Raw genomic sequence first — 15,549 nt, 5'->3', positions numbered from 1 at the left:
CTTTATCTTTTAGTAATATGTTCTTGTACCTATTCTTCTTAACCAGGCTATATACATATCATCATATCACATATATCATTTCATTCCATAAAGATTATAACCAAAGCAGATAATATCATACAAGGTTCTTTTATATCATCTTCTTTATTAGCCCATGTACACATGTGAGAACTATAGATATGTGAGTCTATAGAGGTTGTACACTAATGTTGTCACCACAGCTCGTATAATTTCACCGAAGTGCCACGTAGAATTGCACCGTAGTGCCATGTAGAAATGCACTGAAGTGCTATATAAGATGCCCCTAAGGACCAAGTAGAAAATTCCTTAAGAATCGTATACATATGCTAAGGATCAAGTATGTGTCTCAAAAGATCTTACACATGTTCCAAAGAATACATATATGTCCCGAAGGACTGCGTAGACCCTCGACTCTTGGCATGCCAACTATACCTCTAGCTCTCTTGACACATAACATAGGCATTAATATTTAGATTATCTCACATTCACATATACATATAGTCTCATAGTTCTTCCACATAGCTCATTATCACATTTCCATAAGATCACACATAGTCGCGTAGTTCATTTCCATATAGTTTACATGTACATATATTCATATAGCTATTATCATTTCTCCTGTAATCACATAGATCACATCTCATGACATACATCATATACATATAATATCTTGTCGCATATCATATAACTTATGATTTGTACTTTTATACTCACATCATTTATATACTAATTTCATATATTGCCTTAGTTCAGTTTCACATAGTTTATCACATATACATGTATTCACATAAATTATCATCAAATATCTCCTATAACATCTTTCTATGGCTTCATTTAAGCCTATAAATCTTTCTCATATAATTTATCTCTTGTTCTCATATGTTTATATTTATCATATAACACATAACTTTTATTGCATATTTATATCGCATTCCTACATCACTAATTCATAATATAATTTATATTGTATCATCTATCTTATTCTTTATTTCTTGGTATGCACTTATATTACATAACATATGTCATATTTATAGACATATATCTTATATTATATGTGTATATCATCACTTTATATACAAGTTTACTAAGTGGTATATTATTCCCAGTTCATTTTATAATTCAATCTTGTCTAGTTTTCTTAAATTCTCATAAATCATATAATATCTAATATACTAATTCTCATAATTGATCATATCACTGTGTACTTGTCTAATTTATGTTTTCATTATTCATATAACCTTTACACATGTTTACCTAGTTCCTATTGTTATCATGAATTCACTTTCATCATATTCTCCTATTATTACATATTTTATCGTATAACCATATATTCACATAGTCTTGTATTTCATTATCATATAACTTATATTTGTTCTCTTATAAATCTTCATATTCATATATTTTCATTTCCATAAATTATATAAATCTTATGATCACATGACTTATCCTTTATACTCATATAATTTCATAACTATTCTTATATCATCATATAATTTATGTAAACATACATATTATTTATACCGGTTCTTATATCTTATCACACTAATATTAATTCATACAAATCATGTCACACATACAATAACATATTACTCATACACCCATAACAAACACATACTCAAGTTCATGAATTCATGCATAATACTATCGGAAATAGACTCGTCGCAAGTCTTATTTCCATTAAACATCATATAATATCTAATATGCACTCACCTGGCTTCACTAATCAATCCGATCTCTTATCTTTCCCTTGATCGATCTTACTTACCAATGGTTCCGGAACTCGTTTAGGCTCGGTATCTACATAATTACACATTTTAAGGCAATTATTAGGTGCCTACACCTTGTAATTCGTTACTAACAACTTAAACGAACTTAATAAACCAATATTCACTTTTTCCTTTAGGGGGTATCGATACCCTCCTTAGGGTATCAGTACCCTCATTGCATTCTGTAAAATTTTCGTTTGAGAGGGTATCGGTACCTGTTGAATGGGTATCGATACCCCTTGCCTAGAATTCACATTTTAAGCACAGGTACCGATATCCCTTGCCTAGAATTCACATTTTAAGCACGAAAAATCACCCAAACTTACTTAATTCTTCTTATATAACCTCCTTTTAGCCCTTTAAACTTAACTACACTTCTTCTAGACAACTTATATCACTATAACTCAACTTAACATTCAATATTCCTTCATGAATTTAAAAACCAAGAATCTTAACAATTTCTTAACATGTTCTAAATTCATTTCCAATACTTTGAATTTCTTATTTTGACTGATGACAAGTCAAATTTAACTTTCAACTTCAATTACTAACTCTTTTCCAAGATTTCATTCAAAAACTCCAAACCTTTAATCTCTTATAACTCTTTCATTCCATGTTTAAAAGCTAATTTAAGCCTTCCTTCAGCTTCTATATCATCTAATGATTATAACTCAATCTTAAATTCAGCTAAATATCAGCCAATAAGAAATCTTACCTTTGTTCTTGGCTTCCACGTGAAGAAGAAAGGAGAAGAAGAGAAGTCTGGAAAGTTTCTCACATTTTCCACGTTTTATAATACTCAAAAAGAGAAAATAAAAATCTTTCCCATGAAAAGACCATTTTACCCCTTTAGTTTATCCATATTTACTATTTAATCCAAAATCCTTTACTTAAATCCCTGATCTTTTAGCTTATTTCGGAATTGAGCACAAAATTTCCAAAATTTACATTTTAGTCAAAAACCCGACTTTTGGGATGTTACAATAGCCATTATGGATACAATTCTAAGGGACTGCATATGGAGTATTTGGATGGAAGATATTACAGTAATTTTTAAAAATTTGTTTTACTGAAATAAAATATTACTATTTATAATCTATGATTTTATTTATTCTGGTTTAGTGGGAACACACTAGACATCCTATTTCGATCTCCTGAATATGGTCTTCTAAACGTTTCCTCTGAAATGTAAGCTTCATGTCTTTTATTTGAAGAAATATCAATGGAACATCATCTCATCACAAAAACCTATAGAAGCATGAATCAATAAGGAAACTTTTGTGCTTGCCTATTATCTGCATGTCCTTTAGCATCACTTGGTAGTTCTGTATTATTGAGCTTCCCAAAGCTCACTCTTTTACTCACCATTTCAGGTTAAAAGAATTGATCCAATACAACTATCAAAATCTGTAATAAGAGTTCCTTTGGCTTGGGTTGAAGAGTACAATACAAGTATAATTAGAGGGCATGTAGGTCACATTTGATTTTTATATTGAGTCTGAAACTTGTATGATTTTAATTATGTTTGTAATATATAAATGGTTTTCTAAACTTTTATTTTATTTATAAATTGTTTTATGATCTTACATCTTTTAACAAAAGTTAAAATTTTTCCTGGATTTTACTGTGGTGGGTAAGCTCCTGTGGCCCCAATGTGACACATCAGATCGGATCGGGTCACCTGCATCGGTCTGGGGTGTTACATTGTATGAATGCTTTCAAATGTTCATAACCATACTTGTCGCATGCTTATATATTGAATGAATGTAGTATAGTCGAGTTATTTTTGTGGCACTGAGCTTGTGAGCCCAGCGTATGGAATGTGTTTTCGTGAGCATGTTTTTAGGTGCCAGTTAAGGAGCTCGTATCCAAATTTGTGATTTCCATACTTGATCATATTTCAGAGTACGCTTCGAGTATTACAGTGGGCATGTAGTATCATAGACCATTGTTATTTATTTGAGTGGTAAACTCATTTTGGGATTTATGTATTTAAGTATATTCATGGGAGCTCCCCAAATTTTGTAAACTTAACTTATTTTTTGTAATAGTATTTGTATTTGGTATTTTATTTTGCTTGAGTTTATGAATGTGTCCTAACAATTTCAAGAAAAATGGTTAGCCACTTAGGTGGTTCCATGTGACATTCTAATTCTCTGGATTTCAGGTCAGACCAAATTAGGGTGTTACATTCATTATAAACATATAAATCACGAAAAGTATAAATATATGATATCTCATGTATTATGTAACTCGTTAAATATATCCAAAAGACTCTCCTAATGTCCCTATAAAATCATCTCTACGATTAAAACCCCAAAAGTTACATAAATCCCAAAAACAATTACATCTTTCTAAAATAATCGTATTATGGTTATAAAAGTAAAGACTTACTCCATATTTGTCAAATATGTGGTTACTAAGAAACATAAGTTCATAAGATTTATTGTCTAAAATAAATATGTGCTTATTAAATAAATTTAATTACCAAATAATTTTCACCAATTAAAATTATCATAAAATCTAACATAATTATCAATTAAAATTTGGATCAATATTTAACAATCTATTAATTGATTTCATTGTTCAATTCTCTAATGAAATTGTAACTTTTATGTCCAATGATATAGAGGGCTAACCTATATAGTTATTGCCTTAATGGGTCTTTTGGTGGATGACAAGTTGAAATTGGATTAGGCTAGGAGTTTGATAGGAAAAGTCCCATAAATCATTGCTAAGAGATATCTTATAACGTGATTTAAGGAAATAATCAGACTTTAGATTGTAATTTCTGCCTTGTTTTGCTGTTTACAATCCATATTGCAAATCAACATCTCCTTAAATAGTTCTTGTTTGTATGTTCTTTGTCTGAAAGTTGGAGTTTTGCAGCAGGGGTTTGAACTTTGTTAAAGAAAGATCTATCAAGTACACAACATTTCTACTGGCAACAGTTTCCGGGAAGGTTGAAGGACTGAAAGCTCTTGAAAAACTTGTCACTCCATTTTAGAAAACAAAAATTGCGTTATACACTCTCGGAACCACGATACCTTGCATGATACTACATGCAGGGATAGACCGAAAGAAGCGGGGGAGACAGTCGTCACCGTTAAAAAATTTAAATTTTTATATATTTTTTATATCTTATTTGTATTTTTGGTTGGAAATATATTTTTACCTCCTAAAACTTTAAACATTCGTCATCTCTTAGAAATTTATAAATTATTTTCTTTTAATATAAAATTTTGCATCTGTCCTTAACTGTATGACTTTCTAAAAAGGAGTTACAGGCATTTCTAGATCCCGATGAGCACGACCATCCGTAAAGCACTTGAAAGTTTCAGATTTTGAGAAAAGGATACTCAAGGGTCTAAACTTGGAAAACATTGAACGAGCCGAATGATTCTTCAAGATGGTTGCATTAGTTTCTTTCAGGAAATCACGAAGAATGAAACTCTTTAATGCCAACATCCACGTTCTTTCTTATTGTTGGTGAGGTTATCTTGTCCGAGTTATATTTTATTCGGATATGGGAATTAAATAACGGTTTGCCAAGGACGAATGCAAAAATTTATGTCAAATGTACGAATTTAAAAACTTAAATTAAAAATTTAGGGGTAGAAAGTTAGAAAATTTTAGGGATACAAAATTTTAGAGATGCAAAATTAAGTAATCAATAAAAAATAAAAAATAAATCAAAAATATAAAAAAATTATAATGTCTAGGGGTGCAACTGCACCCCCACCACCCTCGTCAACCAAGAGACTAGTACTAAGTGAAATAATTTTCCTTTACTCAATCATTTTAAGCAGGGGGTTTAGATGTTGTGAACTTACATGCAAAAGAACTCAGCTTTGAAGAATCCGTATCCACTGGTGAAATCATTGGGAAAGAAGAGTCTCCGATTGACAAGATTCAAGCATTCTGCAAAATAGTGCTAGGCTGTAGTGATGACAAAAGGAAGTTGACCGTGCACATGGGAGACTCGGTTGGTGATTTGCTTTGCCTACTGAAAGCGGATATAGGTACTGTGCCTGGTTTGGTTAAGAAGCATAAGGAATATGCTGAAGGCATTGTATTTGGAAGGGCCAATATTTATGCAATTACCCTCACTGCAAATAAAAGTTGTAATTGCTTGACTATTTTCTTTTACTTTATCATATTTTATTTTATTGATTTTTTGTTTTTATCATACAAATATTTTATAATATATAATTATAATACAAAAAAAGAAAAAGAAAAAATATAGTTAAATGAAATGAGAATGAGATGAATAAGACAATCCGTGAGGCTCTAGCATGCCATGTCTTCCTCTTTATTTTTAAAATAATAATAAAAAAAGAGAGTTCTAATGGGCATAGCTAGATGAAATGTTTGAAAGAGAAATCAAGCAAAAGATTTGCTATTATTTTCATTTACAGAGCCCAAATGACAGATTTTATTTTTGCCATTCCCATCGCCATTGCTCTTCTTTCCATTGCTATGTTTCTTCTTAGTTCCACGCGTAATCGATATTTCAAACTGGAAAGCATTGCCGAAACATGAAAACAACTTGAACCCACCGCTCCTTTTCCTCGACCTCCTCCCTTTCCTCGATCTCTTCCCAGTCGCGGTGGCCGCCGGAGGAATCTCCGCCCGCCACCTCTCTAACTTCATCGACAGTTCCTCTTCCCTCTCTTTCTTTGTCCATTCCGATATCTTACTCGTTTCGATCGTATGAGGTTGATCGTTTCCCGGCGGTTGATACAACCCTTTCGCAATGGCCGCAGCCACGATGGAAGCCGATGGTCCCACGTCCGAGTTACAAAGCGACTCACCGTTAACCATGCTTCCGCCTTTAAAAGCGGAACAGCTGGAACGTGACCCATAATACCTATGACCGTCGTATTCGTCCGCTGTTAACTCGGTGAATCGGTCGCTTTGTGAACGGTTTATCTTGGCGTTCGCATTTGTCTTGTGGTTGCTATGGCCGTCGCCGCCGCCTTCGTTTGTCGTTTCCGATGAAATATCTTGTAATTGAGGCATGCTCCGCATTGTGCTATCAACGAGGGCAACCTCCATCTTAAGAATACCTTGAGGGCGGCCAGAGGGGCGGCGAATTTGAAGCGTGACGGTCCTCCTGGTGGAGTTATTGGTTTTGGCGTCGGCAACAGATCGCAAATGGAAGATATCATTAAACAAAACGTTAACAGATCCGACCAAAGCATCTTTAACCCACGCCGCCGCGTAAATCTCAACAACGATCTTGGCATCCTCCGAATTTAAGAACTTATCGTCGAATTTGAACGTGAACCGTTCATTCCATGTGGGATCGGTTCCGCCTTTTTGGTCGACACCGGTGGCGAGCTTCTCGTCCGGTTTGATCCAAACCACCGCGTAGGTCTTCATGTTTTTGGAGACTGAAGCGAGCTCTTCGGCCGAAACGAGGTTCATCTCTAGGATTCGGGAATGAGTAGGAGAAGGAGCCATGGTGGGTCGTTGTTGAGAGACGGCGGAGTGCCACCTCTAACACGGCCTTAATCACAGACAGCAATTTACGCATGCATCAAAGACAAATGCATTAAAAGCTAAGGACATGGGGAATAAAATACGAGTAGAAGTTTTTGGAGCGAAATTAACGGAAGGAAAGTTCGTTAATTTCGCTAGATTTTTAGACGATGACTATTATTTTTAAAAATATAGGGTAAACTACATAAATGACCACCCAACTATGGGTTTGGTCTCAAAATGACCATCATTTTCAAATTTACATCAATATGATCACTGAACTATTTAAATGATTTCAATATAGCAACTTGCCGTTAACATTTAACGGAAGCGTTTACGTGGTAGTTAACAAAACTGGTATAATTAAGACGCGAGTCCATGTAAAGTTACATATCCGCAACGATGGCATCTTGGTTTGCTTTCTTTCATTTTGGTCACTACTTGTATATGATTTGTTTCATTGGATATTCATTTAATGTAATTTGATCCTGGTTCTGTTTTTAATTTGTCTAATGTCTTAATTTGAACATTAACTTTATAATCTTTTATTTTAGTTATGTATTAAATTTATAGATTAAATCATCTAGATTTTAGAATTAATCATTGAACCAATTCTCACACTTGTTATCAAGATAAATATGTTATATAACTCATTCATGTTTAGGCGGAAAAATAGAACTAAACTAAATTGCTTTTGAATCCAATAACAATTAGTAACCAAGCAAACCTTTAATCAATAGGCTAAGTCTAATATATTAGAGTTAATGATAGAAATAAAAGTAGACAAGTGAGGACTTAAATTTAGGCCAATTGAACATATGATAACACTTAAATTGCCGGAAAAAAATCAAATATATTATGTATAATTAATTTATGATTTTAATATCTTTAAATTAAACTTATTTATTTTATATTTATTTTCTAATCATTATATATATGCAAATATATTTAAAAATAAATTAAAAATTTATTTAACATACCTGAACTCATGAGCACAATTTAAAATCAAATGATAAATTTAAAATTTGAATCTTAAATATTATTTCTTATGATTATAATTTTGATATTAAATTATTTTTAATGATTATATATAATCATTAAAAAATAAATATGAAAAAAATAAATTTAGTTTAAAATTTTAAAATCTTTAAATCAATTATAAATAAACTATTAGATTTATTTTAGTGATTTAAGTGTTGTCATATTCACAATTGGTCTAGATGTAAGTTCTCACTTCTGTTTTTATTTTTTTTATCATTAACTATAATATATATAATATTATAATTGATTCTTAAATATTAGATTTACCATATTGGTTAAGGCTTGCTTGGTTATTAATTCATTTTGGGTTCAAATCCAATTAAGTTATTTTAATTTTTCCCTAAACTTGAACAAGTTATCCAACATATGTATTATCTCAATAACAAGTGTGCGAATTAGCTCAGTGGTTAAGGCATGCACATGTTACCCTTTGGACACAAATTGGATTCCCCTAGGTGTCAAAACTCATCTTCATTTATTTTCACTTCAATTCAAAAGGTGATGTGTGTCACCTTTTGATTGGATTGAAAATTTTATCAAATTAATTAAATTAGAAAAAAAAAACCCTCTAATCAAATTGTGACATGATTCATAATTTGATCGGAGAAATAAATTTTTTAAATTAAATTGAAATTATGACCTAATTAAAAATTAAAGTTAATCTTGGTGATCAAGTTATTTGATTCTAAAATCTAGGAGATTTAATCTATATATTTAATACATGACAAGAATAAAAGATTTTAAAGTTAATGCTCAAATTAAGACATTAGACAAATTAAAAACAAAATTAGGACAAATTATTAAATGAAATCCAAGGAAACAAATCACATACAAGTAGTAACTAAAATGGAAGAAAACAAAGCAGAGTTCCAACGAAGCAAATACATAACTTTACAAGAACCCGCACCCTAATTATATCAATTTTATTAACTACCACGTAAACACTTTCATTTAATGTTAGCGACAAGTGGCTATATTGAAACCATTTAAATAGTTCAGTGATCATATTGGCATAAATTTGAAAATGGTGGTCATTTTGAGACAAAACCCCATAGTTGAGTGGTCATTTATGTAGTTTACCCAAATATTAATTAAGTAGTTAATTAACTTTTTTATATATTTATTAATTGATTCCTTACGTCATTAAAAGGAGTGTTATTCTCTTTTGAGGTCCTGATTTCACTTGTGTATGTAGTAAGGAGTGTTTGTGTTGTCATTGCTTAAGAAAAATTATAAATATATAATATTTTGTAATCACCTTGTACTATTCAAACAAAAAAATCAATTTGTTTTATTGTTTAAGTAGAATATATTATAATTATTTTTGAATAGTCTAGGGTAATTGGACGGTAATATTTATTCAATTTTTTTAATCATTGACACTACACACACCCATAAAGGTAGTTAATTGTATCCAAAAACCTCTAGAACAACTAATACTTTTTTATCACTAAAACTAGTTTATGTGTTCAAAATCTATTATAATTATAAATTTGAGAATCTAAAATTTTTGCATAAATGATTAGAGTTAATAAAGTTGAAATTATAAGTTTGATTAAGGAATGTTGTTTATAAATTTAAGTTAAAGCTGAAAATTACAACAACGTTTCCTTACTCGTTAAGGTTTCAATATTATGTTTTTGACTTTGACATGTAGCCGTAAATTTCCTAAAAGTAGGATGTTTCTTAGTATTTCTAGTAAAACATTAAGAGGAACTTTAAGTTCGTTTTGAATTATGTTAAAGGAAAACAATCGTAAAACAACTTGGGTATTGTTGGTGGAATAAATCTGACTCGTCAATTATTAATAGTTCACTCCTTTTTATTTATGTAGGGAGTTGCAATCAGTGAAAAAGTGATATTTGATCGATATTTGAAGGAAGGAGAAGAATGATCGTAAGGAAGAAGAGAGAAGGTCGGTTACGAGTGATTCATTCCTTTTTTTTCAATCTTGATTGAGATATTTATAGTGGTTTTTATTGTCCATGTCAACTGTAGTGTTATAATGGCCGTTTATAGATTGATTAGATAAATAAATCTAATGATATGATATTAGCTTTTATTTTGATACATCATGTATGCATATTAGAGTTCTTTGTTTAGTTGTCGTCACAAAAGTTTTGTTTTGTTCAGAAGTTGAAATAAAATTCAAATACTCAATTGCAAAGAAGAATTCATGGCAGGAAACCGCTCTAATCAAACTTTAACCCCAAAAGGCTAAATGTGAATCTATCGTATCAGACTGACTTTTCATTTAAATAAATATAAAAAAATTATCCAGAAATGCAGCAGTATTTTCATTGAGTATTTGCAATTTATTTTTGTTTATATTTTTGGTCTAATAAAAGAAAGAACCCTAAACAATGAAGATCCAACTGACTCTTCTTTTCTGGCTCTCTATATGCATGCATGCGTGTACAAATATGTATTCTTAATTTTCATTTCCTTGTGCCTCTGTACAAGCAACCCAAACTTGGTTAATATGATTGCATCAAAGAACATGCCACTGCCAGCGCCCAATGTCTTAGCTTAGTCTTCACTTGTTGTGGATTTTCCCCTGGAAAACAAAGCAGTTAATTTCAAGAAACCAGTGCCAATCGAAACGTATGAGATTTTTGGATCCCACGTGGAAAAAATATTGGCTTTCGTCTAGGGTTTTTTTTTTCTAAAAGGAAGCCAATATTTTAAATTACATTACGTATTGTATTTAGTCACTGAACTTATTCTTGCGATTTTATTTTATTCATTCAATTAATTTTTATATATCTATTATAACATTTTGGTTATGTTTTGATCACTCAACGTTAAGAAATTAATAATGATGTTGACGTGTCATTATAAGACAATGCCACATTATCGTTGAAGAAGAATAAAAATTATGTCAGCAGTTCTATTTATTTTATATCGCATGTGACTAAAAGCAAAAGGTATAATGCCAAAATTAACCTCCAATATTTAGCAAAATGATCATTTTGGTCTCTATTCTTCTTTTAGCATTTTGGTCCCTAATATTTCATTTTAGGGCAAAAAGACTCTTAATGTTTGATCAAATAGTCACTTTGACCCTTAATCTTTTTTGGAGTGTTTTAGCCCTTAATATTTTATTTTTAGGGTAAAAAGACTCATATTTTGGAGTGTTAATCATTTGTTAATTAATGATTTCCATATATAGAGGGGTCTTTTTATGCCCAAAGTGAAACATTAAGGGCAAAATGCTCCAAAAAAGAATAAGGCCATAATGATCATTTTGATAAACGTAAGAGATTTTTTTTTGATATTATACCAAATAAAACTAAAACGTTAAGTATGCTTTTAAAAAAATAAAATGTTATATGACCAAAATGAAATCGTAAAAATAAGTGGTGACTAAACACGCAGTTTATCTAGTATTTCAAGTACCGGTATTTGAAGGGTGCTAGGAAGGCATCGACATAAATATTTTAAGAATGGTTTGAATCGTATTGGAATTCCTTTACCTGGACTGCAAATTTTCCAATCAGCCAGCTCACTAACAGGACTGTCAAAAGACGATGATCGGCTACCAAGTGAAAACGTATAGGAAGAACGTCCGCTTTGAGGCGTCGAAACCGGACTAGGCGTAAGCCGACGGTTTACGGCGAAATAAAAGTCCAAAGCCGGCAACGTATGGCACAGTTTCAGACCATCTTCTTCGTTGAATCCAAATCCAAGCTCAATGCAACCTCTAAGTTCATGCAAATCATCATCCGTCAACCCAATTTTCCCTCTGTGGCGTCGCCGCCTCTCCCAGGCCATGTCCCGAGACGTCTCGCACAGCGACAACTGCTTCGACAAATACCTCCTGTTTTTCATCAATGGTGGAGGCACCAACGGCATCCGTTTCAACTCTTCCTTTTCAAACTCGCATAATGACGATATTGATGTTGTCCCCATTTTCATCAGCTCTCCATCTTTCACCATGTCTTTTCTCAAATTTACAGATACACACACATATATGTATGAGTTTTTAAAGGTTCTTCTTGTTTATTGTCTGCAATGGAACGGAAAAACGGAAGCTTTTAACGCCATATGGTGGCCACTGGAAGCTAAACTAAAACCTGAGGGCGGCCAGGCAATGGTTTTGAAAGGATAAAAGCGAGGGATTTGAAATGAGGTATTTATATGGTGAAACAAAGATTTGGCATGCATGAGTTAGGATGATTGGACCGTACATCTGTACCTGTTAAGTCGACGTTACATTGTTGTGAAAGTTTACAGTCTGCTAAGAAAACCATTTGAACTAAAGACAACGGTTCGAACCTTCCAACAAAATTCGGGAAAGTTATTAATTAACTTGAATCAAGCAAGGTCTCAACTCTGTTATCTCTCATCTTCTGCTGCTCTACTTGTTGCTCGTGCTCCGGTTTGAAACCGACAAAACCACAATTCGGTTTGAGTTTCTTATTTTACGGTTCCATTTTGGTTTGATTTAAGTATTCAATTCTATAATAGGTTAAATTATGCATTTAGTATCTAAACTATCAATTTTGGTTCGTTTTAGTTCTTAACCTTTTAATTTTTTCAAAATCATACCTAAAGTTTAATTTTTGTTTCATTTTAGTACCTTTGTTCAAAACTTAACGTTAAATTTTGAATTTTTGTTTTGAAAGTTTAGGTACTATAACAGGCCAAAAATGATAGTTTATATACTAAACACGTTAAGTTTTTCACGATGGGTACTAAAATGAAACAAAAACTAAACGTTAGCTATGATTTTGAAAAAATTGAAAATTTAGATACTAAAACAGGCCAAAACTGATAGTTCAGATACTAAATGTGTAATTTACCCTTTATAATTTAGTTCAATTTTGATTTCTCATACTAAATTCATTTGTTTCAAATTAAACCAAATTAAAAGAGAGAGACAAATAAAGATTCAAATAAAATCTATCTTGAAATTATGACATTTCAAATTTAAATATAAATAAACTCCTTAAACTAATAATATTATTTCTTGTGAATTTAAACTTTTTTGAACTCAATTTAAAAAGTTTTTTTTTTATGTTGAGTTAAAAAATAGTCTACTTTTAAAAACAACAAAATCGAATATCTAATTTTTCGATAAATAAACTCTAACTTCTTTTACACACAATAGCAGAGCCATAGCTTGGTAAGAGTGGACACATGCTCACCCTGGAATCTGAATTTTCTTCAATTAATTACTTATTTTACTGATGGTGCCACATTGAAATCTAAGTTTTCTTTGATTAGTTACTTATTTTAAGGATGGTCTCCACCCTGAAATTTTATTTGTACCTATCCCATTAAAAATTTTATGTTGTTAACATATGTGTGTCCATCCTAAAAAAATATTTCTTGATCAGCTACTGTTTACATACCTCAAATATTTTTAACGATGAGTGACTAATTTTGTAACACCCACAGACCGATGTAGGTGACTCGATCCAATCCGGGGTGTCACATTAGGGCCACCGAAGCAACCCACCGTATAAATCCCAGAAAATTAAAATTTATGTTAAAGCGTGTAATACCATAAAACAATTTATATATATTAAAAATAGAATTTAAAAATATCCAAAAATAAAACATATTTCAGACCCAGATATAAAAAAAATACAACTTACATGCCCCCTAATCACATGCACCGTACTCCGCAAGCAACGCTGGTGGAACTCCCTTACTGATGTCGATAGATGCACTGGTTCGATTCTTTTAACCTGAAATGGTGAGTAAAAGAATGAGCTTTGGGAAGCTCAGTAATACAGAACTACTAAGTGATGCTAAAGGACATGCAGATAATAGGCAAGCAAATTTTCCTTATTGATTCAAACATCTACAGATTTTTGTGATGAGCCAAGGTCCTACTAATATTTCATCGTGTAAAAGTCATGAAGATTTTAGTTCTTAAAAACATTTAGAGCACAAGGTTTTCAGGAGATTGTAATATGATGTCTAGTGTGTTCCAACAAAAAACTAGTGAAATGGTCATTACAACAAATTTATCCATTTATGACAAAATTTCTATATGACATTATATATAACGTCACAAAATATACTATAAACATGACGTTTTTCTATTTTCGTCGCATTTAGTTATTGATTGTATGTATTTTATGAAAATTTTAAAATTTGTCATTGATTTTCGTCACTATACGCTTCGAGCCAAAATTTACCTCCAAAAAATGGTGGGAAATCTTTCAATGACGTTTAGATAAAATGGCAACGCCTTAAAATCATCTCTAATAAAATGGAAGTATCAGTGACATTCTAGATTTGTCAGTAATAAGTTTTATTTGCAACAATTTGATTCGTCATATTATGCAAGATATAAAAGATGACGTTTTATTCGTGCAAAAAATAAGTTTAACCTGATGAAGGCAATTATCTGTCACAATCTCTTATATTTTATGAAAATTTTGAAAATTTTGGAAAAAAAAAACTTTTTGTGACATCTTATATCGCCACTAATTCAAAATCTTATTAGTGATATTTTTAAATAATTTTTTGAAACTTTCATACTTTAAATATATATTGAAGACCTTTTTTGTTTAATACATATAAGATACTTATATAAATTGAGTACTAATAAGATAATTATATAAGTCATGCCCCAAAATCAAGATGAAAAGAGGTTTAAATTTAATGTTCAATATATTAATTATGAAATTCTTATTAAATTGAAAAATATATAAAGTTTCAATGGTCAATTTGTAATTTTTAGAAATTCCAAGTAATTAATGTGAATTATAGAATGCTTGGGGTGTACATTGTTAGATTTTAACTGAATTAATCGATCGAATTAAAATTGAATTTGGTTAGCTGGTCAAGTAATTAAATGTTAGATCGGTTAATGATTACTATTTTTTTAATTTGATTAATGATTAATTGGATTTGAAACTTATTAATTAACCAATATATATATATATATATATATATATATATATATATATATATATATATACTAAGAACAAACCTAATAAGAATCAAGATCCAATTATTTTTTAACAACAATATACACATTAAACTTTCAAGATCCAATCAAACTATAATCCATATGGTAAAAAAATTATTTAAATTCAAATTAATCTATCTAAAAAATTATAATAAATTTTCGTTAATAAAAAAATTGATCAAATTAATCGAACTTTGTTTAGCCTAGTTAATAATTTTTTAAAAAATCAAATCGATTAATTGTTAAAGAAAAAGAAGTTTGATAAATTTAATTTTGACTAATTTGATCCGACCAATGACTAAATTA

The 15,549-nt window shown here is 30.9% G+C and overlaps 2 protein-coding genes across 2 annotated transcripts; both read right to left on the bottom strand.

The window, feature by feature from the left end:
- Positions 1-6,170: 6,170 nt before the first annotated feature.
- Positions 6,171-7,253, bottom strand: LOC120115317. Its single transcript, XM_039136048.1, has one exon. It carries the CDS (start codon positions 7,251-7,253, stop codon positions 6,171-6,173), a length of 1,083 nt encoding a protein of 360 aa, XP_038991979.1.
- A 3,536-nt stretch (positions 7,254-10,789) lies between these two features.
- Positions 10,790-12,251, bottom strand: LOC120115366. The gene is made up of 2 exons (XM_039136093.1): positions 11,789-12,251; positions 10,790-10,869 (listed from the first exon to the last, which is right to left on the bottom strand). The coding sequence occupies exons 1-2, from the start codon at positions 12,249-12,251 to the stop codon at positions 10,790-10,792; spliced, it is 543 nt and encodes a 180-aa protein (XP_038992024.1).
- Positions 12,252-15,549: the final 3,298 nt, after the last annotated feature.

This window comes from Hibiscus syriacus, unplaced genomic scaffold (assembly GCF_006381635.1).
Source record: "Hibiscus syriacus cultivar Baekdansim isolate YM2019G1 unplaced genomic scaffold, ASM638163v2 tig00110263_pilon, whole genome shotgun sequence".
Lineage (NCBI taxonomy): Eukaryota > Viridiplantae > Streptophyta > Magnoliopsida > Malvales > Malvaceae > Hibiscus > Hibiscus syriacus.
The sequence above is the reverse complement of the archived record's forward strand: the minus strand, read 5'-3'. Positions and strand labels throughout refer to the sequence as shown.